A 21841-nucleotide genomic window follows, 5' to 3' on the forward strand; every position below is an offset into this window, starting at 1 on the left:
TTTTGTGAGAAAAGTCATTGAGGTCCTCTCAACTCTGCATGTGAGGAAGTAGCTCTAGAACAGGTAAACATACTACTACCTGGCTTCTGAAAAACTAAGGAATCCTAAGTAATCTAGATAAAAAAGTCACTCCTTGGTTTCTTCACATTCCCCTCCAAGAGCCCAGTGAGCCATCAGCTCCTGGCCAGCAACACACCTGATACAAAATGGGAGAAGTGTATAAATTATTACGTTGATAAGCAAGGTAAGTGCCAAAGGGTAGATAAGAGTGAAACCATCGGGAAGCCTGGCAGAGTGCAGTCAGCAGGACAGTTCACGGTGGTTCATTGAGCAGCTTGGCCCAAAGGTTTGAGTGAAGTCCCTCCTGGTGGAGGGATGAGAGCAGCTCCAGTTACTCGGCCTTCATGACACAGGAAGTTGAAGGTGGCACAGGCATTGGGCTGCAAAGAAAAGGCCAGCATCAGCCTGTCTAACATCAGGCCTGTGCTCCCCGCAGCATGCCCCAGTCCCGGGACTCACCGTGTCCTGCACTTCCACAGCAATGCCCCGCTGCCTCATGGCTTGAAGCACCTGGGACTGCAGCCTCTCGGTCCGGTCTCCAGTCCCCACCACAACAATCTCTAGGGAAGGGAGAATGTGGCTAGTCTACAGTTCTGTTGAGATGCTGGGGTGGGGTCGCCTTTTGGGGCCCAGAACACCTCTGTTCTCCCTCCCCTCCCCCAGTACCTATCCGGGGCTCCAGCATCCAGAAGAGGGAAAAGCTCTCTTCGGTGATGTCCTGGTGGGATCCCACCTGTGCAGGGAGGAGGCACATTTAATACGACAAATCCGCGCAGCCTCTCCCCACCTCCATCCACTACAGGACATAGAGGAAAGCCAAGTTTACAAGGACACAAGCAGGGTGAGGCCCTGTGACTCTGGGCCTCAGTTTCCTCACTGCAGGCCAGGACTCACGTTCCATTGCACCACCGAGTGCGGGAGCAGAGCGCAGGGCCCGAGCACGCGGTTTCCGTTTATCATGAAGCCGCGGCTGTTGTAGCTGTCGATGTACATGGCCTGAGCGGCCTGGCGTTGTAGCAGAGAGATGTGAGTCCGCTGATACAGCTCGTCATCCGCCGGCGAGAGTCGATGCCCGCGCCGCGGGGCCCTGCGGAAGAAAAGGGTCAGGGGAGTGGGGCCGGGCTGCGCCGCCCGAGAGGCCGGAAGGTGCGGGGCTGGCGGTCGCCGGCCCTACGGGAGGGATGGTCGAGGGCGCGGGGTCCAGGCTCACCAGGGAAGCTCAACGGGCGGACAGCGCAACGAGGGTCGCGCTCGATACAAGCTACGCAGCGCGAGAGCGGTGGCCATGGCTGAGCGACGCGCGGCGAAGTCGTCACCGGTGCCGTTAGTCACCAGGTTGGCGGGGCCCTGCGGAGCCTGACCCAGCGAGGCTGCAGCGCCCCCTGCGTCCTGGAGGGCACCGCACAGCTCGGCCGGCCCAGCAGGCGAGTGTTATCTGTCCGAGGAGGCCGAGTTCCCCGACCTCCGGCGCAGCTCCAGTGTCAGCACCTGCCGCCCTCCCCGTCCCGGGCCCTTGCCCACCGTCTCAGGGGAGTGGAACACCTGGTAGCGTGTCCGCCCTCAGGGCGTTGCCTGGGTCGCAGCCGCGGCCTGGCCCCCGGGCTCTCAGCTATTAAGCCGCGCTCCCGGGGCGGGGCGGTCGCCCACCTAGTCCTGTCCCAAACACCTGGCCAGGCGGTCGGTGCCAGACTTCTAGCCCCTAATCCCAGCCTTTGGGGCTTCGGGCACCGTGGGCGGGTCAGTCGACTCAAGTTTCTCCGGCTCAGCGCCGAAGCACACCCCGCCCTAACCGCCACCCGCGCGACCGTTGGCCTCTCCACCGCCCCCGGAGAGGGGCGTGGCCGAGCGTGGATTGGCTTCTCGGGTGCTCCAGGGGGCGTGGCCAGATGGTTTCTCCTTAAAATGGCTCCAAGTCTGCAGGCAGCCAGAGCAAGCGGAAGGGCAAGCTGTGGTAGTGTTGGGCTGACCGTTCGGCTGGGCCAGACCAGGCCGAACAGGACCAGACTTGAAGTAGAAGCGCGTGGAGCATCACCTTGTCCTCGTTCACTCTGCTCGCGTCCTGGGAGTCCCCCGTCCCCCGTCTTGATCCAAGTCAAGGGCCTACTGGCGCGAGAGTCGCTGGCGCCCGCGCGGGGTTTGGGCATCTCGGCACGCCGGCTCTGTCGTGGCCTCAGGGGAACATTGTCGCGTTCGCTACCCGCGGGGCCGAGCGAGCGGGAAGCTCGGCTCAGTCGGGGCCTGGTGGTGGGTCCCCTGGGGCCAGTCGCAATGGGTTTCCGGGGGTCCCGCTGCTGCTCTGTGGACCCCTTCGGCTCCTGGTGCTCTGGGCGCTGGCAGCGTCACCGGACAAAGGCCACGAGCGCGGGGGTGTCCCCGAGGCGGACGCCCGGGTTTACTTCCTCTCCGGCCCCACGGGCGCGCTTCCCTCCTGGCGGATTCCGAAGCCCGCCCCACCACCGTCACCGCACCAGTGGCCCAGGCAGGCTTCGTGGGACCAACAGGGCTAATCCTGCCCCGCGGATCTAATCCGGATCGGGACCCGGTCCCAGGGGAGGCCCCCACCTCCCCTTCTATTGTTCTGGGGCCCAGGTGAGCGTCTTGTTCCCTCTAGACTCGGTTTCACAGCCTACTCCCGGGTCTTCCTCCTGGGAGTGGGGATGGGCGGGTTCTGATGTGGCCCCAGGGCGAGTGACCTGGGGGCAGGAGCTCCCCCGCCACCTCCGCCAACGGCTGGACAGCGGGCAACGGAATCCCAAAAGCAGCTGTTGTCTCCAGAGCATTCCAGCTGCGCTTGGATTTCGTCCCCTGCTCTCCTGCCTGAGCAGCGCCCTGGCCCAGATGGGGTGCCCCTGACCCCCAGACATAATTTACTGAGCCGCTTGGATCTCAGTTCCTCTCAGGTGCGCCCTCAGGCTGGAGGTGATGGGTGTAGAGGTGGGAGAGCCGAGGCTGGTGGCCATCTCTGGAACCCTGGGGAGCACTGGCGAGGGAGGGTGGACCCAGGACCTCCGGGTAGGAATGCAATGGTAGTGAGTCCCCGAGGGCTGCCTCAGCCCGCATTTCGCTAAAGATAGCCCTCTACTTCCTGGGGAAAAACCACCCCAACCGTCTTCATGGATGAGAGTATCTAAAGTCCTGTTTGGCTGAGGGTTCCCAACCCTGCCAAGCAGTTGTCTCCAGGTTATGCACCTTCAGAATGGAAAGCGCTTTGGAATGACACGATCACTCCCGTTGAGTGGGCCCCCGAGAAGCCATCGGGAATGTCGTGTCCGCCCAGTGCTCTTTCGGCGCCTCCCAGCAGGGCCTCAGCCCTGGCCCAGAAAAGGGCCTTGCCAAGCTTTTCCTGCCCCTGGGTTTCCCTGCTCTCCGGATTTCCCAACACTCTACTGAGTTAGCTTCTCTATTAAAAGGAATGGGGGTGGGGTGGGTGGGGGGTGAGTATGTTACAGTGAAATGAAAACATTTGGGAATCTTTGTGGGAGAAAGAAAAAAGCTTTCCTATTGGTAGAGGAGTAAGATATTCCAACTGAGGCCTATTTTTCTACTTCTTATGGTCGCATTATTTGGTTGGCCTGTAAATGGCTGTTGCCTAAAACAGGAAGCGTAAGGATCCTTGTTAAAGCACACCAGGTTAAAGGAGTCACATTAAAAGCTGGTCATTCTGGGCCGGGCTTAGGGGCTCACGCCTGTAATCCCAGCACTTTGGGAGGCCGAGGCAGGCGGATCACCTGAGGTCGGGAGTTCGAGGCTTGACAAACTTGGAGAAACCGTGTCTCTATTAAAAGTATTAAAAATACAAAAGTAGCCGGCCATGGTGGCGCATGCCTGTAATCCCAGCTACTTGGGAGACTGAGGCAGGAGAATCACTTGAACCCGGGAGGGGGAGGTTGCGGTGAGCCAAGATCGCACCACTGCACTCCAGCCTGGGCAACAGGAGCGAAACTCCGTCTCAAAAAAAAAAAGCTGGTCATTCTGGAAGGCATCATGATGGTTGTAATTTCTCAGGTATCAAGAGAAGAAAACTGGCAGTTGTATCAAGAGTGCGCATTTATTGGGCATAAAGACGACCTGGGCTGGGTGCAGTGGCTGACTCCTGTAATCCCAGCACTTTCGGAGGCCAAGGCGGGCAGATCACGAGGTCAGAAGTTCAAGACCAGCCGGGCCAACACGGCGGAACACGTCTCTACTAAAAATATAAAAATTAGCCGGGGTGGTGGCGGGCGCCTGTAATCCCAGCTACTCGGGAGCCTGAGGCTGGAGAATCGCTTAAACCCGGGAGGCGGAGGCTGCAGTGAACCGAGATCGTGCCACTGCACTCCAGCCTGGAAGATAAGGGCAAGCCTCCGTCTCAAACAAAAGAAAAACACTCATATCTCAAACGAGAAAATGCTTGCAAATAACCTGAAACCGCGGAACACTATTCTTTTTAAAACGATGTTTTAAGTAGGTCGTGAAAGTGGCCTTAATGTTATACTGCCTTATTCCAGTGACAAGTATTCATCATGTGTAAAATGGGAGAAATGAAATGTTATTAACACAAAGATGTGAGACATCGATGAGAAGAGACGGTACCCTGTCTGATCCCCCACCGGGTCGCGAGGATCCTTTTCCTGGTTGAGACCTGGCCACAGGGAAAGAACCCTAGGCCCGGGAAGGACTCCCGAGATTTCAGATCCAGGGCCTGGCTGTGCAAGTGGACAGCGCGGAAGGGGCGCTGGGGGTGGTAGGTCGAAAGTAGCCGACACGGCTCCTGCTGGCGGAATCTGTCCTCTTACGCGGACCGCCGCCGCATACCCGCCCCAGCCAGTCGGTCCTTTCCGGAAGTTCACCTCCCTAAATTCTTTTTCCGGTTCCGCTTACTCCTTCCGGTCACCATGGCGACCAGGCGCCTTGGGGTTGGGGAGACGCTGGGGGCCCTCAACGCGGCCCTGGGGCCTGGCAGTCCGGTATGGATCAAGGAGACGCGCACCCGCCACCTGCGTTCCCGAGACTTTCTGGCACCGCACCGCGCGCTGCAGGCGCGCTTCGATGACGGCCAGGTGGGCGTGAGCCGGGCGAGGCCGTGCGGCTGGGAGCTGGGTCCCGTGCCGTGGCGCGCTCACACGCCCATTCTCCCGCAGGTACCCGAGCATTTGCTCCATGCCCTCGCCTGCCTGCAGGGTCCCGGTGTGGCCCCGGTGCTGCGCTGCGCGCCGACTCCCGCGGGTCTGTCTCTCCAACTGCAGCGGCCCGCGGTCTTCGAGCGCGTCCTCAGCGCCGTGGCCGCCTATGCCACGCCCGCCTTGCCTGCCTTGCCGGGCCAGCGCGTCTTACTACACTGCCCAGCTCTGCGCAGCTCCCCTTGCGCACTCCGCTTGAGCCAGCTGCGTACGGTGCTCGTGGCTGATCACCTGGCGCGAGCTCTGCGCGCTCACGGGTGAGCGGGGCCTCAGGGCCGGAATGGAGAAGGTGGGACTACCGGGGACCTAGAGAGCGAGCGGCGTCGCCCTTGGGGACAGCGGCTGGAGGTGGGAAGTCTTGGCGAGCTGGACCAGCTGCTCAGGCTGAGGCGACCGCCCTCCCTTCCCAGGGTGTGCGTGCGCCTAGTGCCAGCTGTGCAGGATCCGCACATGCTGACCTTCCTGCAGCAACTGCGGGTGGACTGGCCCGCTGCCTCGGAGAGAGCTTCCTCCCACAGCCTGAGGAGCCACGCCCTTGAAGAAGTTACCTCTGCTCATGACGGGAGGACACTGTCCCCTGGCATCCTAGGCAGACTGTGTCTGAAGGAGCTGGTGGAAGAACAGGGCCGCACAGCTGGCTATGACTCCAACCTGGACAACTGTCTGGGTAGGACCTGTAGCCTAGCAAGGCCAGAAAAGGCAGGAGCGGGTGGGGGTGGGGACATCTCCGCTTCTTGCCAGCCTCAGCACCTGTCTGTTCTCTTTGCAGTGACTGAGGATCTCCTGTCTGTGCTAGCTGAGCTGCAGGAGGCTCTATGGCATTGGCCAGAGGACAGCCACCCAGGCCTGGTTAGTGACTCCCAGCCCTGTAGGTTCTCCCAAACCAAGTATACTGTACTTCCACAGTTATGATTGTCCTCCCTTAGGCTGGGTCCCCAGATACTGGTACAGACAGCTGCCTGGTTGTACATGTTGTTAGCTGTGAGGAGGAGTTCCAGCAACAGAAGTTGGACCTGCTTTGGCGGAAGTTGGTTGACAAGGCTCCACTCAGACAGGTGGGTTAATGATGGAGCTCCCCACCACCTAACCCCTAACCTCAGGGGGCCCTTGAAAACCCACCGAGGGGCTTGTTAGCTGACAGGTCCAGAAACTGACACTTGATCTTGGGGGAGTTGCTGGACTTGAGAGGGCATGTGCAGCAGGTGCGGAAGCTCTGGGGAAGGGGGGGCTCTGTAGACACATCCCAAGAACACCAAAGACCAGGTTGAGAAGGCTGAACCGTGCGTAGCCTGAGGAGCTGGGTAGAAGGAGCCACTCAACCTGGCAGTTCCAATTTGAGAGAATATGGGCTGAGTAGAGGCACCAGATTTGGGCTCCTCAAGGGACTTCCTGGAGAGTAGTGCCAACTAGGCTGAGCCCCTGCCATCTTCCTGACAGAAGCACCTGATCTGTGGCCCTGTGAAAGTAGCTGGTGCACCTGGCCCTCTGATGACTGCCCCTGAGTACTACAAGTGAGTGAGGCTGGGAGGAACACCAACCTTAGCCAGGGTAGTGTGGGGGGACTCTTCACCCACGACCCTGCCCACTGGCCTCTCTTCCAAACACAGGTTCCGGCATGCCCAGGTGTGCAAGGCCTCAGCACTGAAGCATGGTGGGGATCTGGCCCACGGTATGCCTGGGAAACCCTGGCTATGTTCTGGGTTAGGGGGAGGTTTTTTGCATCCCTGCCTTTGCCTGCAGACTGACCAATCCTATACTCCCTCAGATCCAGCCTGGACAGAGATCTTTGGTGTTCTCTCTGTGGCCACCATCAAGTTTGAGATGCTGAGCACAGCCCCACAGAGTCAGGTGAGCCTGGGAGCCTGACAGGGCCAGTGCTGGGGTACCGGGTGTGGTGGCTGCCTTCTCTCTGCAGCTGTGCTCCTATTCCCTAGCTCTTCCTGGCTCTGGCTGACAAGAACATCTCCACAAAAGGCACAAAGAGTGGCACCTTTGTCATGTATAATTGTGCCCGTCTTGCCACACTCTTTGAGAGTTACAAGTGTAGTATGGAACAAGGTCTGTACCCCACTTTTCCTCCTGTGAGCAGTCTGGACTTCTCACTACTACATGATGAGGTGAGTGTCCCTCCCGGTAGCTGGCACAAAGGAAGCCTGGACTTCCCCTCCCAGCACCTTTCTCCCCCACAGGGTGAGTGGTTGTTGCTCTTCAACAATATCCTCCCCTTTCCGGATCTGCTGAGCCAGACAGCAATGCTGGACTGCACAGCCCCAGGGCTCCACATCACTGCACGCACAGAGATGGTGAGGCACAAGCAGGACACTCTACACTCTATTCTTTATTCTGGCCTGGGGCACAAGAGCAAAGAGATGGGCCAGTGACTCAGTCTCTGTCTCTAGATATGCAAGTTCCTGGTACAGCTCAGCATGGATTTCAGCTCCTACTACAACCGAGTACACATCCTAGGGGTGAGCGCACAGCAAAACGGGTTTGGGACATGCAGAGAGGTACAGGGTAAAGACAAAGGAAGCAGAGGATGAGACCAGTAGGCCCCTTCTCTTTCAGGAGCCTCGACCACACCGCTTTGGTCAGATGTTCGTCCGCCTGCAGCTTCTGAGGGCTGTGCGTGAGGTGCTCCATACTGGCCTGGCTATGCTGGGTCTCCCTCCACTGAGCCACATCTGAGGCCACAGAGGCTCCAATATTTGGGAATGTTCACAAAGTCATCAACTGGAAAAAAAGCAAAAACCCACGGCCAAAATAAATTGGTACTGTTACAAAGTTCTGTCTTGTCATGGGGAGTGGGGCATATTCTTGGCAGCACTCCACTCACCTTCAGTTCCTGGACCGATGTCAGGAACCCGCGGCCGCCACCTCCTCCCCTCAAGGCATGCTGAGCATGGGCACAGACAGCCCATCCCTGCTCCACGCTGTCTGCGAGCAGGCCCCATGCCCAGCACACCGGCCACCGTGGGATACCTCAGTCATACCAGTTGTAAACCTCAAGCCCCTGACCCCCAAGGGCACAGCGGTGGCCAAACTCAGGGCTCACAGGCCAGCAGTCCATGTCAGCCACATCTGGCACATGGTACACAGTGCTATTCATGAAGGTGGGTTCACCATGCCCCAGACGCCAGAAGGTCAGCCGTTGATCAATGGAGGCTGAGACCATGACTCTTGGGCTTAGGATCTTGAGGCCTGTCACATGGGCAGCATGTGCACAGGGGACACAGTATTCCTCTAGCACACGCAGCTGGGGTACCAGCCCACCCTCTCCCACAGCCTCTTCTAGCTCTAGCATCTCCACAGCAAGCACGAAGACATGGAGGGATCCATCTTCACTGCCACTGGCCACAAGATGGTGGCCCTCACGGGTGGGCAACGTGTGCAGGCTGTTGATACCACAGCTGTGGGCCTGCAGAGTCAGAGAGGGGGTGCCAAGCCCTGAAGGAAGAGGGTAGTTGTCAGGGCCCCGCCTGTCACATGTGTGAGGGCTATGTGACAGGTGAGGAGGGGTAGCCATGGTTGCACATTAGCTACTCACGGTAGGGAAGCCCAGGATCCACTGGAGGCTCCAGGACAGTGGAGCCATGGTCTAGCACGGTGGTGAGATCCCAGAAAGCCAGGTTGCCATCAGTAGCTGCGCTGCACAGGAGGAGCCTCCTGGAAGCCAGGAAAAGACAGCCTGGTCAATGACAGAGATGAAGCTCAACAGGAACCCCCCCACCCAGCCCATGCAGGACCATCATCCAGCCCCTCTCACCGTCTCTGGTTGGGTGCCTCATGTGTAAAGGAGTGGACCTTGAGGACACATCGCTTATGGTGGAAGGTTTCAGCAAGGAGCTGCAGAATCCGCCCGGAATCCTGCAAGAGAAAGAGCCTGGGGGGCGGGGGGTGGCCTAGCTCAGAATGCATCCTAAACAACCTTACTTCCTTTGTCTCCCGCCCCACTGGGCCCTGTGCTCTCACCTTACAGCCCCATCACTACAGGCTGCAGCCACAAGGGGGCCAAGGCTGGGCTGGTCAAGTTCACACACAGCAAGGGACATGTACCTGCAGGGACAACACACAGCTGTCAGGTGGAGCCTGCAAGCCTGGGAGCATCTGCATGACCCATACCACACCCTGCCCAGGAGCATATATTACCTGGTCTCTGGATCTGCCTTGACCATTCGATGCCGATTGCGTTGCCGGTCCCAATAGTCATCTAGCCGGTGGGACGAAAGGTGCATGACATGGCAGGCAAGGCGGCTTGGGGTGCTGGGTTCCGGAGTAACCATGATGCTGAAGCAGTGCATCTCAGCCCGTCCCCCCGCAGACACCACATGGGCAGTTAGGCCTGGCTGAGGATCCTGAGGGCCACCTGGGGTGCCAATGCCCCATACAGCCACAGCACGTACAGAGGAGATGTGGTTACAAACAGCTGTGAGTGCATGGGCTGAGCCTGTTGTTGTAGGGAGTGCTAGGACACAGACAGTAGTGTCCTCACTACAGGTGATCACAATGTCAGTCAAGTCAGGTCCCTCACTGCCAGGCTCCAGGTCGTCAGGCTGCATGAAGCTGGGCACTCCATATTCAGGCCCCAGGGTAATGGTGCCCACACGCTTTACACAAGTGATCTCACGGCCATGCAGACCCTCCCGGAGAATCACATGTGGCCGAGTGCAGCCACCCAGAGCCCTGTACAGCATGACATCCCCATCCTTGAGGTAAGCAAAGGCCATGGCCGCCTCAGTATCAGAGAATGCCCACGAACGGTGCCCTCCACCACAGTTGACAATGTGCAGCTTCTCGTGTGACCGGGGGCTCCACACCACAAACTCATTGGCATGGAAACCCAGGATAACCATGCTCCCATCGGGCACTATACGGAGCCCAGCTAGCCAGTTCATGCCTCGACAGGACTTCTGCCTTAGGACTGGCTGGAGCTGGCCGTCTCGTACAAATAGCTGGTAGTAGGCGCCATCGCGCCCTGTGGTATACACATAGCCACCATGGCATGTGACTGAGGTCACACCCTGCTTCCCATGCAGAGAGGGCAGGGTAGACACTGGGCCCAACCCAGTGAAAGCATTCCCACCCCCACTGCTACCACTACCCACTCCAGGTGCCCCAGCACCAGCCCCAGTCTTGCCTCCCACCCCAGGGTCCTTGAGCAGACCTGGTCTGGAGGGGAACAGTAGCACAGAGCCCCGGCGGTCACCACACACCAGGAAGTCACCTGGGGGTAGGAAGGCACTGCATGTGTGCCATCTCTGCTTGCTTGGGGGTAGCAGGTACCGACAACGTTCCTTGACAAAGATGGCCTTGCCAGAGGGTGCGGCTGAGATCTCTAGGCAAGCTACTACCCCACCAGGGCCCGATGCCAGCAACAGGAGCTCCTCATAACCACGCAGGGCCCAGCTCAAGCTGTGCACCTTCCCAGGAAACAGGGTCTGGTCCACAGCAGCAGTTGGAGTGTTGATGGGGACAATCTTGACACAACCTTCCCCATTGGCCATAGCACACAATCCAAAGCCCTCAGGACCAGGAGCTGCCTCCAGCAGGCAGTAGGACTGGAAATGTTTATCCTCTAGCAGTTGCTCCCAGCACTTGACCTCGACGTCATAGAGATACAGGGCCCCTGTATCAGTCACTGCCAGCAGTCGCCAAGAGCCAGCCAGCGTCACAGCCTTGAGGGTACCTGGCCTACTACGGGACTTGAAGCAGAGAGCCGAGACCCCCAATCCCCGGTACCCACGCCTTACCAAGTGCCACAGCCGAATGCCTGAGTCATCACCCCCAGTGATCACCCAGGCCTGCCTCTCATGGGCAGCTATGGCCCGGATCCCACGTCCCTGGTGTCCCCGAAAGGCCTGGAGGATCTCACCTTCATGGCTCCACACCAAGCAGACACAGTCCTCTCCTGCACTGATAAGGTAATTCTCTAGGAGCTTGACCTGCCATACACGGGCGCTGTGCCCAAAGCAGTGCCCAATATTCTGCACCCGACCCCCAGGCACTCGCAGGTCGCCCACCTTCCAGATACGAACGCTTCGGTCTTCTGAAGCTGTAGCCAGCAAACCCTTGCTTTCCAGGTATGACATGCTGAAGATGATGCCCACGTGCCCACTGATTCGTCGGTCAGGTGCTACAGGTTTGTTGTCTGCTAAGGCAGTTGCTGGGTACCAGACCAAGAGCTGGTTGGAAACAGCACCTGCCACTATGGTCAGCTCCTTCCAGGCGTCTCCAATCAGGCAGGCTGAAGAGAGGGTGCACCTGTCTGTGCAGGGCACCTCTTGCAGGATGCACCCTACTATAGGATCATATAGGACCACTGAGTTGTGGCCCAGGGCCAAGGCTATATTTCCCTCAAGCCAGCGTGCATCCCAAATCCAGTCAGACATGTTCCACAGGCCAGAGCGCCAAAGCTCCCGGAAGTGGCCCTGTCCCCAGCTAATTTTCACAACTCGGAGTCCCTTGCTTCCAAACACAGCCACCATGGCCTCCAAGTCAAAGTCTCCATTAGGCTCTGGCCGCACCCGGAAGCCATGGATAAGATAGTGGCCAAGCAGGTTCTGTACTCGCTTTATCATCCGCAGATGCCCACCAAAGTCCAAGCTGTACACCAGGACATCGGGACCCTCACCTAGACAGAGGCAAAGAGCCATGTCAGAGCTATGTACCTAACTCTCATGACCCACAGGGAAGAGATGGGGATCAGGGAAACTTCTCGGCATGTAGCCTATGAACGCATCAGGACACACAATCCTGCAGCTTGAATCTTAGAAAATCCTTGGTTGAGGCCGGGCGCGGTGGCTCACGCCTGTAATCCCAGCACTTTGGGAGGCCGAGGCGGGCGGATCACGAGGTCAGGAGATCGAGACCATCCTGGCTAACATGGTGAAACCCCGTCTCTACTAAAAATGCAAAAAATTAGCCGGGCGAAGCGGCGGGCGCCTGTAGTCCCAGCTACTCGGGGGGCTGAGGCAGGAGAATGGCGTGAACCCGGGAGGCGGAGCTTGCAGTGAGCCGAGATCGCGCCACTGCACTCCAGCCTGGGCGACTAAGCGAGACTCTGTCTCAAAAAAAAAAAAAAAAGAAAATCCTTGGTTGAGAAAATCCTCAGCCGGGTGCGGTGGCTCACGCCTGTAATCCCAGCACTTTGGGAGGCCAAAGAGAGACTCCGTCTCAAAAGAAAAAAAAAGAAAATACTTGATCTCGGCCAGGCGCGGTGGTTCACACCTGTAATCCTAGTACTTTGGGAGGCCAAGGTGGATGAATCACCTGAGGTCAGGAGTTCAGGACCAGCCTGGCCAACAAGGTGAAACCCCATTCTATTAAAAATACAAAAATTAGCCGGGCATGGTGGCAGGTGCCTGTAATCCCAGCTACTCGGGAGGCTGAGGCAGGAGAATCGCTTGAACCCAGCAGGTGGTGGTTGCAGTGAGTCGAGATCATACCACTTCACTCAGCCTGGGTAAAGAGCGAAACTCCGTCTCAAAAAAAAAAAAAAAGGGAAAAAAGAAAATCCTTGGTCTCAGCTTCAGCTGGACTTTAAGTGCTGACTTTGTGTTTCCCTCATCAGTCACTCTTTTTTTTTTTTTGAGACAGAGTCTCACTCTGTCGCTGAGGCTGGAGTGCAGTAGCACTGTGTCGGCTCATTGCAACCTCCATCTCCAGGGTTCAAGCAACTCTCTTGTCTCAGCCTCCCGAGTAGCTTAGCTGGGATTACAGGGGCCCACCGCCATGCCTGGCTAGTTTTTTTTTTTTTTTGAGACAGAGTCTTGCTGTGTTGCCCACGCTGGAGTGCAGTGGCACGATCTCGGCTCACTGCAAGCTCCGCCTCCCGCGTTCACGCCATTCTCCTGCCTCAGTCTCCCGAGTAGCTGAGACTACACGCGCCTGCCGCCACGCCCGGCTAATTTTTTGTATTTTTAATAGAGACGGGGTTTCACCATGTTAGCCAGGATGATCTCAATCTCCTGACCTCATGATCCGCCCACCTCGGCCTCCCAAAGCGCTGGGATTACAGGCGTGAGCCATGGCACCCAGCCAGTTTTTATATTTTTAGTAGAGACAGGGTTTCACCATGTTGGTCAGGCTGGTCTTGAACTCCTGACCTCAGGTGATCCACCCACGTTGGCCTCCCAAAGTGCTGGGATTACAGGTGTGAGCCGTTGTGCCCGGCCTCATCAGTCACTTTTTTTTTTTTTTTTTTTTTTTTGAGACAGAGTCTTGCTCTGCCACCCAGGCTGAAGTGCAGTGGCATGATCTTGGCTCTCTGCAAGCTCTGCCTCCTAGGTTCATGCCATTCTCCTGCCTCAGCCTCTCAAGTAGCTGGGGCTACAGGCACCCGCTACCATGCCTGGCTAATCTTTTGCATTTTTAGTAGAGACAGGGTTTCACTGTGTTAGCCAGGATGATCTCAATCTCCTGACCTCATGATCCGCCCGCCTCAGCCTCCCAAAGTGCTAGGATTACAGGAGTGAGCCACCACACCTAGCCTCATCAATCACTCTTGATGTTCAGTTCGACCACAAATTTCTCAAACTCAGAGTCTCCTCCTCACCTCACTTTTTTTTAATTAAAAAAAAATAATAATAGAGATGAGGCCTGATACAGTGGCTCACGCCTGTAAACCCAGCACTTTGGAAGGCAGGAGGATCGCTTAAGCCCAGGAGTTTGAGACCAGCCTGGGCAACATGGTAAAACTCCGCCTCTAAAAAAATTATGCAAATTAGCTGGGCATGATGGTGCACGCCTGTAGTCTCAGCTACTTGGGAGGCTGAGGTGAGAACATCTCTTGAGCCCAAGAGGTGGAAGTTGCAGTGACCTGAGATTACACCACTGCACTCCAGCCTGAGCAACAGAGCAAGACCCTGACTCAAAAAAAAAAAAAAAGTAAAAATGAGAAAGATTTTGACAATGCAAAAAGAAAATAAAAGACGTAAAATGAGAAAGTCTAATCCAGTGGTTCTCCGCAGGGGGCAACTTTCCCCACAGGAGACATCTGGCAATAGCTGCAGACAGTTTTGGCTGTCTCCAGGGGTTGTGCTACTGGCAACTAAGGCCAGGGATGATGCTAAACATCGTACAATGCACACACAGCCTTCAAACAAAGAATCATCTGGTCTAAAAGGTCAATAGAGGCAAGACTGAGAAAACCCCGATCTAATCTAACCAGACTGGGTAAGTGTAAGGGGAGGACAACTTGAGGACACAATATTTAGAATTAGGATTCAAGGATAAGCAGCAGTTAGCCAGAGGAAGGCAGGCAGAAGAGGGGGACTGGGAGATGGGGAGGCCGCGGATGGGAGGGTTTGCAGCTTTCTTGGTGGAGAAAACAGCAAGTATGATTATCCTGAGGTAGGCAAGAGCATTGAGTATGGTAGATGGAACAGGAAATGAAGAGCTCAGGAATAGGCTAGAGAGGCCAGGTGTGGTGGCTCATGCCTGTAATTCCAGCATTTTGGGAGGCTGAGGCAGGCGAATCACTTGAGGTCAGGAGTTTGAGACCAGCCTGGCCAACATGGTGAAGCCCCATCTCCACTAAAAATACAACAATTAGCTGGGCATGATGGTGGGCACCTGTAATCCCAGCTACTCCGGAGGCTGAGGCAGGAGAATCACTTGAACCTGGGAGGTGGAGGTTACAGTGAGCCGAGACTGTGCCACTGCACTCCAGCCTGGGTGACAGAGCAAGGCTGTCTCAAAAAAAAAACCCAAAAAAACAGAATTGTAGCTATATAAAAGTCACTCTGGAAGCCACAGAAGTGAATTCACTTGCAGTTTCTTAAACTTCATTTCCCAAGTTATTCCCCACCTTAAAACCCTTCAATAGGTTCTCCCCACTGCCCTTAGGGATAAAGTCAGATCAAGGCCTGAAACAATGTGGCCTCTGCTGGCTTGTCCAGCCTCCTTTCCTCCCAGGCTCCATTCCCGCTCTAACTTCACAAGAATTCCCTCCTTCCCCGATAATGACAGATTCTTCCAGCCTCAAGGCCTTTGGTATGCTTACCCTCTGCCAGGAACTCACCCCTTTTCCTAGTTCACTCTTGTGGTTCTTTGAGTTTCTGCTTAGCTGTTCCCCCTCCAGGGGCCTTAGGAGTTTAGCTTGGGGTAGGAACTCCAAGCTCCAAGAACCCCCACACCAGATCGAAACTGGATCATCCCCATCCCACACACACACCCTCTTAGGACTGATGACAACTCACTCAAGGCCTGACCGCCAAGGCCCTGCCTCAGGACCCTTACACAACTCAGTAGGACCAACAAAGGTCATTAGCGGCTTCACATAATGACTGTTCGAGACCAGCCTGGACTCTGACACATCAAGTCCCAGGCCTCGCCTGTCCTTTGCGACCCGGTTCTCCTTGGAGGGACGAACCTCCACACCTGATTTCCTGGACCTCAACCATCTCAGGAGAGGTCTCAGGCCCCGCTTCCCCGGGAACCGCCCCCTACACGTAAAGGTCTCATCCGCCATTTTCCGCGACGCCATCCTCCTCAGAGTATCTCCACCCCCACCTTAGCGGGAAGAGATTCATCCCGCCCTCCAGAGGGCACACCCTTGCCCTCTCCCGGCCCCGCCTTCCCCAAGAGGCCACACCCCCGAGGGGCCTCCTTCTCCACCTCCCGGCTCTGCCTGGTCTCCGTGGGAGAGGCCAAGCCCCCGCCTATCTTCTAGAAGGGAGCACACCCCCTCAACCCTCCGCTCCCGTGCCTCCGCCTCCGCGCGGCCGCGTTCCCCTGCACCATCCCGGGGTTCCACCCGCCCTTTCCATGCGGGCTGAAGTTTATGAAGCGCCGCAGCAGCCACGTCAGCTTTGTCTCTCGGGCCCCGCCGTCCTCAGGTTGGCCCTCGTCCCCGCCGTCTCCTGGGCTCCCTTCTCACCTCCGACCGGCCTCAACCTGCTGCCCGTCCTCTCCTCAGGGCATCCCTTTGTCCCTGTGGCACCGCCCCTGGCAGGCGCTGTTTCTTTCCCCCTTTCCCCCTGGCGTGCCTCAAGCCAAGCCTCACCCGCCAACAGCCGGTCCCCCACGCACTCCAGACCCGTGACTGGGAGGAGTATAAGCTCCGAGGTTGCCAGCGGGCACACGTAGTCCTCGAGAGCGTCCATGTCGATCCTCGAGGTGCTGAGGCAGCCACGGCTAAGAAGGGAACTGAACTCTCGCGAGAACGAGCCTTCCCGGCGCGCCGCGCTGCCCATCAACAGCGCCCTCAGCTACAGGTAGCAGAGACCAGGGCGCCCGCGGCGGTTGTCCAATAACGACCCTTCGTCCCACAAAATCCAGCTTATGATTGGCGGGGCCCGCGGAGGGGCAGCCCTTTCCCCGCCCCCTCACGTGACGCTTGCAGGGCGCTCCTAACTGGCAGCCTGCCGCACCTGGTGCGGACTCCCTCCCGCCGACCCGGAGCTTGTCCGGCCAGGCGGCTCCAACCTTGTTTTTTTATTTGACGGGGCAGATGGGGTCAGTACACAATAAATAACATGAATATAGGAACTGCGCCGTATTGCGGCTGGCGGGGTGGGGCAAAACATTGGCCAGTCTGCAACAGGACAGAGGGACAGTCGGACCCCCGATCTTGGGCAACTGGCGACCTGCGGCTGGGAACCGGGGCTAACTTTTCCCTCAGAGCTCCACGCGCGTATCGCGGTAGGCCCGGTCCAGAGCCCACTCGGGCTGCGATTCGGCGCCCCCTTCTCGGGCCAAGCGGGCCATCTCCTGTTGGAACAGCGCTTGCCGCGCTCGGCTAGGGTCCACATTAATCCAGTTGTTGGCAATCCACTTGGTGCCGCGCGTGACCAGGCAGCCCCCGTGCAGCGAGTAGTCGTCCACGTCACCCACCCAACCTAGAAGAGGAGGGTGACATGAGATCCTAGGCTGGGCTGGCCAAAGCTTGGCCTCATAGGGACCAAGAGCATGACCAAGGTGGGTCCAGCTGTGCATTCCTTGTGTAGCAAACACCCAGACCCAAGGCTTCCTTGGGGGCTCCTCATCTCACCCCACTAATGTGTAGTCAACACCACTGGCCCTCTGAAACCAGCTTTCTTGCTATTGGGCCTGTCCATATCCCTTCCCACCCTGGGTTGGCAAGGGACATGTGTCCCAAGCCCCAGGGAGTAGGAAGTCTGGGGCATCAGGGAATGATAGTGATGGAGATAACCCAACAGGCAGTACAGGTCCTGGGGCGGTCTGCTAAAGCCACTAAGGATGGCCTTTGGGAGGCACCAGGAGCAGAAAACCATTTGGAAAGCAGCCAGAAACCGACCTCCATTGTGGCAGATGGGGACTGGGTAAAGGGAAGCTGTCCTCAGGGCACCCCCCAGGCCTGGCCATAGACCCTCACCTTGCCCATCAGGCAGGTAGTTGTACCAGAAGACTGCTGTGCCCTGTCGGGGCTTGACACGCAGGTTTCCCTTGTCACAGTGCCTCCGTGTGTCACGGAGGTCCACGTCATCCTGAATCAGACTCTGTGGGCAGCAGGGTGGTGGGGTGTTCAACCTGTCCCCACTATGGCCAGGCCAGCCAAGGGTGACCAAAGGGAAACCAACCAGATATGCCCAAGGAATCATTTGGGCCCACATCCTTAGACCTGGAGAGGTGTGTACTTCACTTGCCCAAGCCCCTGCCAGCCCACAAGAGTAATAGCGCGGTCGACCCTTACCATTTCATCGTAGGTTCTGTTATCTGCTACAGGGAAAACAGTCTCACCCCCACCGGTGACGTTGTTCAAATAAAACAGCACTGTCATGTAGCTGTAAGGCAGGGGGGCCACTGAGCAGGTCCCCAGTTGTGGATGCTCCCGGGGGCTTACCTGTGGGCAGGATAAGCTGCCCAGGTTCCTGTTGCCAGGGACCAGGACAGACTAGGATGGGTGACAATAGGGCAGGCCAGTGCCAAAATGTCCCTAGCTCCTCCTTCCCCCAAACCCAGTCTCTTACTGTGAGTTGCAATGGTTTTTTGGCCAAGATCACAGGTGCACTTAGCTAAATGCCATGGCCCTGAGCAAGGGCCTGGCAGGGAAAGGCAGGCTAGCAGAAGCAACAGGGCATGCTGAAGGGCTCCTTGGGAATCAGAAGGGGCTGGTCCAGAACAGCCACCTGAAGAGGAAAGAACTGCCTTGACAGGGGAGGGAGGCACAGCTTCAGCTTCTCTAAGTGGAATCAAGATCCACACCTGGGGGAATGGGCAGGACAAGCTGGGGGCCCAGCCTTGCCCCTTGCTTCAGAACTCTGGGGGCAAGTTTTGGTGTCTGTGGGTACTTCAGTCTGTGTTGACTGTTGACTCCAGTGGACACCATGGCCAGTAGCCACCCCTATCCAGCCATTTGGTAAATAGCTTGTGGGGAGAGGTGAGGGCATCACTGACTGGGATAACCAGGCAATCTCCTGGCCCCATGCCAAGGGGCATGCCCACAGTGCAGGGCTGTGCCTGTGTCATGGGCGTTCCTGGTCTGGGGATTGAAGGCAGCCCCCAGTTGGGAGATACTTGCCGGCAGGAGGTCTCGAAGGGTACAGACTCGTTGGCTACCAGCTTGGTATGGGAGCAGATGGTCTCTGGGTACACAGGCCCACTGTCCACGTGGGCATGGTAGTGGCCCCCCTCACCATATCGAACAACCTGCAGCGGCTCGCTGAGCTCCACGATCTCAGGCGACAGGCGAGTGAGGCGCAGCACCCTGGTGGGCAGCAGGCATTTGGCTGGGCAGCCCAGGCAAGGTGGTGACCTGAAGGAGCTGGCCAAGGTGGACCCTGGGCCTGCCACAAGCTCTGCCCCTACCCACCTCCCCTGGAAGTCCCTTAAGCCATCTCAGACTGGCCCTGTAAGAGCAGGAAGAGGTTACTCATGATGAGTCCTTCTCCCTCAGATGCCAAAGACAGAGACACCTGCTGTGTGGAAATGATGACATTTCCACTAAATAAAGGGGCAGGAGTCCTGAGGTCCTCCTTCCGTGGAAGGAAGTTGTTTATTTAAAAACCCTTGCCTGCTCTGACAGAAGGGGTCCTGTGGGCAAAGATAAGGGGTCATTTATCAGCAGAAAAGAAGTGCTCAGTCTCTCTAATCCCAGTGGCCCACTGTGCGCCTGCGCAGAGGGCTAATTTGCCTTTGTTAATTGCCTGTCTTTCAGTGGGTCCCAATCCTGGTCTAACAAATGGAACTTAATCCCAAATGGGTTAATACATTCTGTCCTCTTGGCCCCAGACAAAGGCTTCTGTGGAGGCCCTGCCCAGTCTTCTCCCCCTGCTCCAGTGAGAACAGTTTCAGGTGCTCACCTCTGGCGGATGGCACGCATGACGTGGTGGGCACCCTCACCCTGGTAGAGCCAGGTATGGTGGCTGTTCCGCACCAGCTCACTGGACTCTGCCTTGTGGCTCCTCATGTACTTGTGGAAGTCTCGAAGGTCCATGTTGGAGAACTCCTGCAGACTCAGCACTCCTGCACAGGGCACCCACCATCAATGCTTGCCAAGCCCATATTGGGACGCCACAGTGACAGGCTGCACTTCCCTACCTACCCCAAAGCAGCAGCAGCCCCTGACCTCAGGCACTGAGGGGCCATGTACACTTGTCCCCCATCTGGACTTTTGGGTCAGATGAATCTGGTTTCTGTCACAACAGGCTTTACGGGAAGACCCAGAGCAGTTCCTTTTCTCAGTTTAAGCCCTAATTTGGCCCTAAGAAGGAAGAGGCCCACCCCCTATTAGAGTGGCCAGAGAAGGTTCTCCAAAGGAAGCTTGAGCCATATGGCCAGGGCCCTGGCATTCCAGCCTGGCTGTATAGAGTGGTGGCCACTCTCCAGCCTGTGGAGGGTGAGGAGAGAGCAGGCAGTGCTGGGCCTCATCCAGGGCCTTACATACATACGTCAGGGTACAAGTAGGGCCAGTCCCCAGGGAGTTCCTCATGACCTCAGGTCTCATCCTGAGTGGAACCTACCTCACTAGTCCTGCCTGCTGCATTACCAGCCCACATTAGCAATGAAAGTCAGGCCACCCCCTCTCATGAGAACATTCTCCACTGCCCCTGCTCAAACCATTAAGCAGGGGCTCCATCTTCTTGGGGTTCTGGAAGAGTAGCTGGTATCTTTGCTCCATGTTATTCTGGCTGACCTGAGGACGTCACCTTCCACTCTTTGGCCCAGATTCCTCTGAGGGTGGGGGACATTCGAGGGCTGTGAGCCTGTCACCACCTCTGTTCTGGGGCCTGTAGCAGTATGGCAGCCATCCAGCCACAGGTCATGGCCGGATTCTTCACTGGTTCACCAGCCGCAAAGCGACTCTTCCAAGTCCTTTTTAACTGCTGTATCTTCCTTTCTTGGTCCAGAATTTGGGCATGAGAGTGATGATCACACCTCAGAAACCTCCTGAGAGTTATTACCAGAGGGGGCACCACTTGCCTGACAGCTTCCCGGCCCACCCCTCCCCAGCAGTTAGCACAGTTAGCAGCACTACCACTTCAGGCGCTTCAGCATGACTCCAGGTGGACAAGAGGAAGGCAAGGGAGATCTCATTTAGACCAGGGAGGCTGTCTGCTGGGATGGACCTCGTGTCTGGCTGGAGAGATGGATGGAGCAGGGTAAACAGCCAAGCTCTAGCTGGCCTCACTGTTGCCTTGCTCCTGCTCCACCCACTCTGTTTTCTGCCAACTAGCAGCCCTACTTCCTGTCCTCAGGCTCTCAACTCTGCCTGATGTTATCAAAAGGGTCGCTAAGAACTGCCCTCACAAGACCGTCACCAAGGGGAACGGGGGGCCTGGCTGCCTGCCTACTTCCCAGGCAGGGGTAAAAAGCAAGGCTGGGACCTTGCCTCCCCATCTCTGGCCACTATAAAGGGGTACAGAGAGGCTGCCTGGCTGTGGGGGAAGGGCCCAAGTTTTCAAAATGGTGCACCTGGGAGTGGGCAGGAGTCTCGCAGGGATAGGACTGTGCAGAGGTGTGAGCTCACCGTCACCATCAGGGTCGGCCTTGATCGCGGTGTACATCTCCTGAATGCTCTCTGGAGTCATCCACCATCCATTTCCCAGGCGAGTCTGGGCCAGGACCTAAAGCATAAGAGGGTCCCTCAATGGGTTACCCCAATGATGGAGAGCCAGCAGAGAACAGATGGCCCAGTGCTTGTTGTGGAGCAAAGTGTTCAGGTGAGGGCATGGATGAGGACACAGGGCAGAGCCCATTGGGCTGAAGTGAGTGCAGGTAGAAAGGTACAGAGCAGGCTGGGCGCGGTGGCTCACGCCTGTAATCCCAGCACTTTGGGAGGCCGAGGTGGGTGGATCACGAAGTCAGGAGATCGAGACCACGGTGAAACTCCGTCTCTACTAAAAATACAAAAAAACGGCCGGGCGCGGTGGCTCAAGCCTGTAATCCCAGCACTTTGGGAGGCCGAGGCGGGTGGATCACGAGGTCAGGAGATCGAGACCATCCTGGCTAACATGGTGAAACCCCGTCTCTACTAAAAAAAAATACAAAAAAAACTAGCCGGGCGTGGTGGCGGGCGCCTGTAGTCCCAGCTACTAGGAGGCTGAGGCGGGAGAATGGCGTGAACCCGGGAGGCGGAGCTTGCAGTGAGCCGAGATCGCGCCACTGCACTCCAGCCTGGGTGACACAGCGAGACTCCGTCTCAAAAAAAATAAAAATAAAAA

At 57.2% G+C, this 21841-nt stretch overlaps 4 protein-coding genes across 15 annotated transcripts in view; 1 reads left to right on the top strand and 3 right to left on the bottom strand.

Annotated features, from left to right (window-relative positions):
* NDUFAF3 (NADH:ubiquinone oxidoreductase complex assembly factor 3) lies at positions 1-2480 on the bottom strand. Of its 4 annotated transcripts, none has more exons than XM_025376426.1 (5): positions 1271-2480; positions 955-1147; positions 727-793; positions 520-620; positions 1-440 (listed from the first exon to the last, which is right to left on the bottom strand). In XM_025376426.1, exons 1-5 carry the CDS (start codon positions 1345-1347, stop codon positions 324-326), a joined length of 555 nt encoding a protein of 184 aa, XP_025232211.1. In that variant the 5' UTR covers positions 1348-2480; the 3' UTR covers positions 1-323. The 4 variants fall into 4 exon arrangements, with proteins under 4 accessions (XP_025232211.1, XP_025232213.1, XP_025232210.1 ...); XM_025376428.1 differs by having other exon boundaries at positions 2093-2404; XM_025376425.1 differs by having other exon boundaries at positions 1708-2251.
* DALRD3 (DALR anticodon binding domain containing 3) lies at positions 2420-7995 on the top strand. 6 transcript variants are annotated; one of them, XM_025376417.1, is made up of 12 exons: positions 2420-2649; positions 5181-5476; positions 5630-5886; positions 5989-6068; positions 6146-6274; positions 6657-6730; positions 6827-6888; positions 6985-7067; positions 7154-7336; positions 7409-7522; positions 7619-7687; positions 7785-7995. In XM_025376417.1, exons 3-12 carry the CDS (start codon positions 5670-5672, stop codon positions 7902-7904), a joined length of 1131 nt encoding a protein of 376 aa, XP_025232202.1. In that variant the 5' UTR covers positions 2420-2649; positions 5181-5476; positions 5630-5669; the 3' UTR covers positions 7905-7995. The 6 variants fall into 6 exon arrangements, with proteins under 6 accessions (XP_025232202.1, XP_025232201.1, XP_025232200.1 ...); XM_025376416.1 differs by lacking the exon at positions 2420-2649 and adding an exon at positions 4896-5099 and having other exon boundaries at positions 7154-7340; positions 7415-7522; XM_025376415.1 differs by lacking the exon at positions 2420-2649 and adding an exon at positions 4896-5099.
* On the bottom strand, positions 7538-16689 carry WDR6 (WD repeat domain 6). 3 transcript variants are annotated; one of them, XR_003118131.1, is made up of 7 exons: positions 16222-16641; positions 9366-11847; positions 9189-9272; positions 8983-9099; positions 8764-8882; positions 8053-8663; positions 7538-7949 (listed from the first exon to the last, which is right to left on the bottom strand). XR_003118131.1 is itself a non-coding variant. In XM_025376396.1 (6 exons), the coding sequence occupies exons 1-6, from the start codon at positions 16409-16411 to the stop codon at positions 8200-8202; spliced, it is 3456 nt and encodes a 1151-aa protein (XP_025232181.1). In that variant the 5' UTR covers positions 16412-16689; the 3' UTR covers positions 7538-8199. The 3 variants fall into 3 exon arrangements, 2 of the variants coding, with proteins under 2 accessions (XP_025232181.1, XP_025232182.1); XM_025376396.1 differs by having other exon boundaries at positions 7538-8663; positions 16222-16689; XM_025376397.1 differs by lacking the exon at positions 16222-16641 and adding an exon at positions 16096-16139 and having other exon boundaries at positions 7538-8663.
* The window catches only part of P4HTM (prolyl 4-hydroxylase, transmembrane), a 19142-nt gene continuing 13917 nt past the window's right edge, over positions 16617-21841 (bottom strand). The window contains exons 4-9 of one of the 2 annotated variants that reach the window (XM_025376419.1): positions 21148-21244; positions 19481-19643; positions 18700-18885; positions 17872-17962; positions 17554-17677; positions 16617-17056 (exon numbers count right to left, since the gene is read on the bottom strand). In XM_025376419.1, coding sequence (XP_025232204.1) covers positions 16836-17056; positions 17554-17677; positions 17872-17962; positions 18700-18885; positions 19481-19643; positions 21148-21244 — 882 coding nt within the window. In that variant the 3' untranslated portion in view covers positions 16617-16835. Of the gene's footprint in view, positions 17057-17553; positions 17678-17871; positions 18022-18575; positions 18886-19480; positions 19644-21147; positions 21245-21841 lie in introns of both variants that reach the window. The other variant, XM_025376418.1, reaches the window with a different exon arrangement.

The sequence above is a fragment of the Theropithecus gelada genome, chromosome 2 (assembly GCF_003255815.1).
Source record: "Theropithecus gelada isolate Dixy chromosome 2, Tgel_1.0, whole genome shotgun sequence".
NCBI classification, from domain to species: Eukaryota; Metazoa; Chordata; class Mammalia; order Primates; family Cercopithecidae; genus Theropithecus; species Theropithecus gelada.

Coding starts and splice junctions, on each gene's coding strand:
- DALRD3 (XM_025376412.1), top strand. CDS start 4,935: ATGGCGACCAGGCGCCTTGGGGTTGGGGAGACGCTGGGGGCCCTCAAC. Junction 6,731..6,826: donor ACTGCCCCTGAGTACTACAA/GTGAGTGAGGCT, acceptor TTCCAAACACAG/GTTCCGGCATGCCCAGGTGT. Junction 6,889..6,984: donor TGGTGGGGATCTGGCCCACG/GTATGCCTGGGA, acceptor ATACTCCCTCAG/ATCCAGCCTGGACAGAGATC.
- WDR6 (XM_025376396.1), bottom strand. CDS start 16,411: ATGGGCAGCGCGGCGCGCCGGGAAGGCTCGTTCTCGCGAGAGTTCAGT. Junction 9,100..9,188: donor TGTAGTGATGGGGCTGTAAG/GTGAGAGCACAG, acceptor CCCGCCCCCCAG/GCTCTTTCTCTTGCAGGATT. Junction 8,664..8,763: donor GGATCCTGGGCTTCCCTACC/GTGAGTAGCTAA, acceptor CTCTTCCTTCAG/GGCTTGGCACCCCCTCTCTG.
- NDUFAF3 (XM_025376425.1), bottom strand. CDS start 2,204: ATGCCCAAACCCCGCGCGGGCGCCAGCGACTCTCGCGCCAGTAGGCCC. Junction 794..954: donor ACTCGGTGGTGCAATGGAAC/GTGAGTCCTGGC, acceptor CTCCCTGCACAG/GTGGGATCCCACCAGGACAT. Junction 441..519: donor CTGTGGAAGTGCAGGACACG/GTGAGTCCCGGG, acceptor TTTTCTTTGCAG/CCCAATGCCTGTGCCACCTT.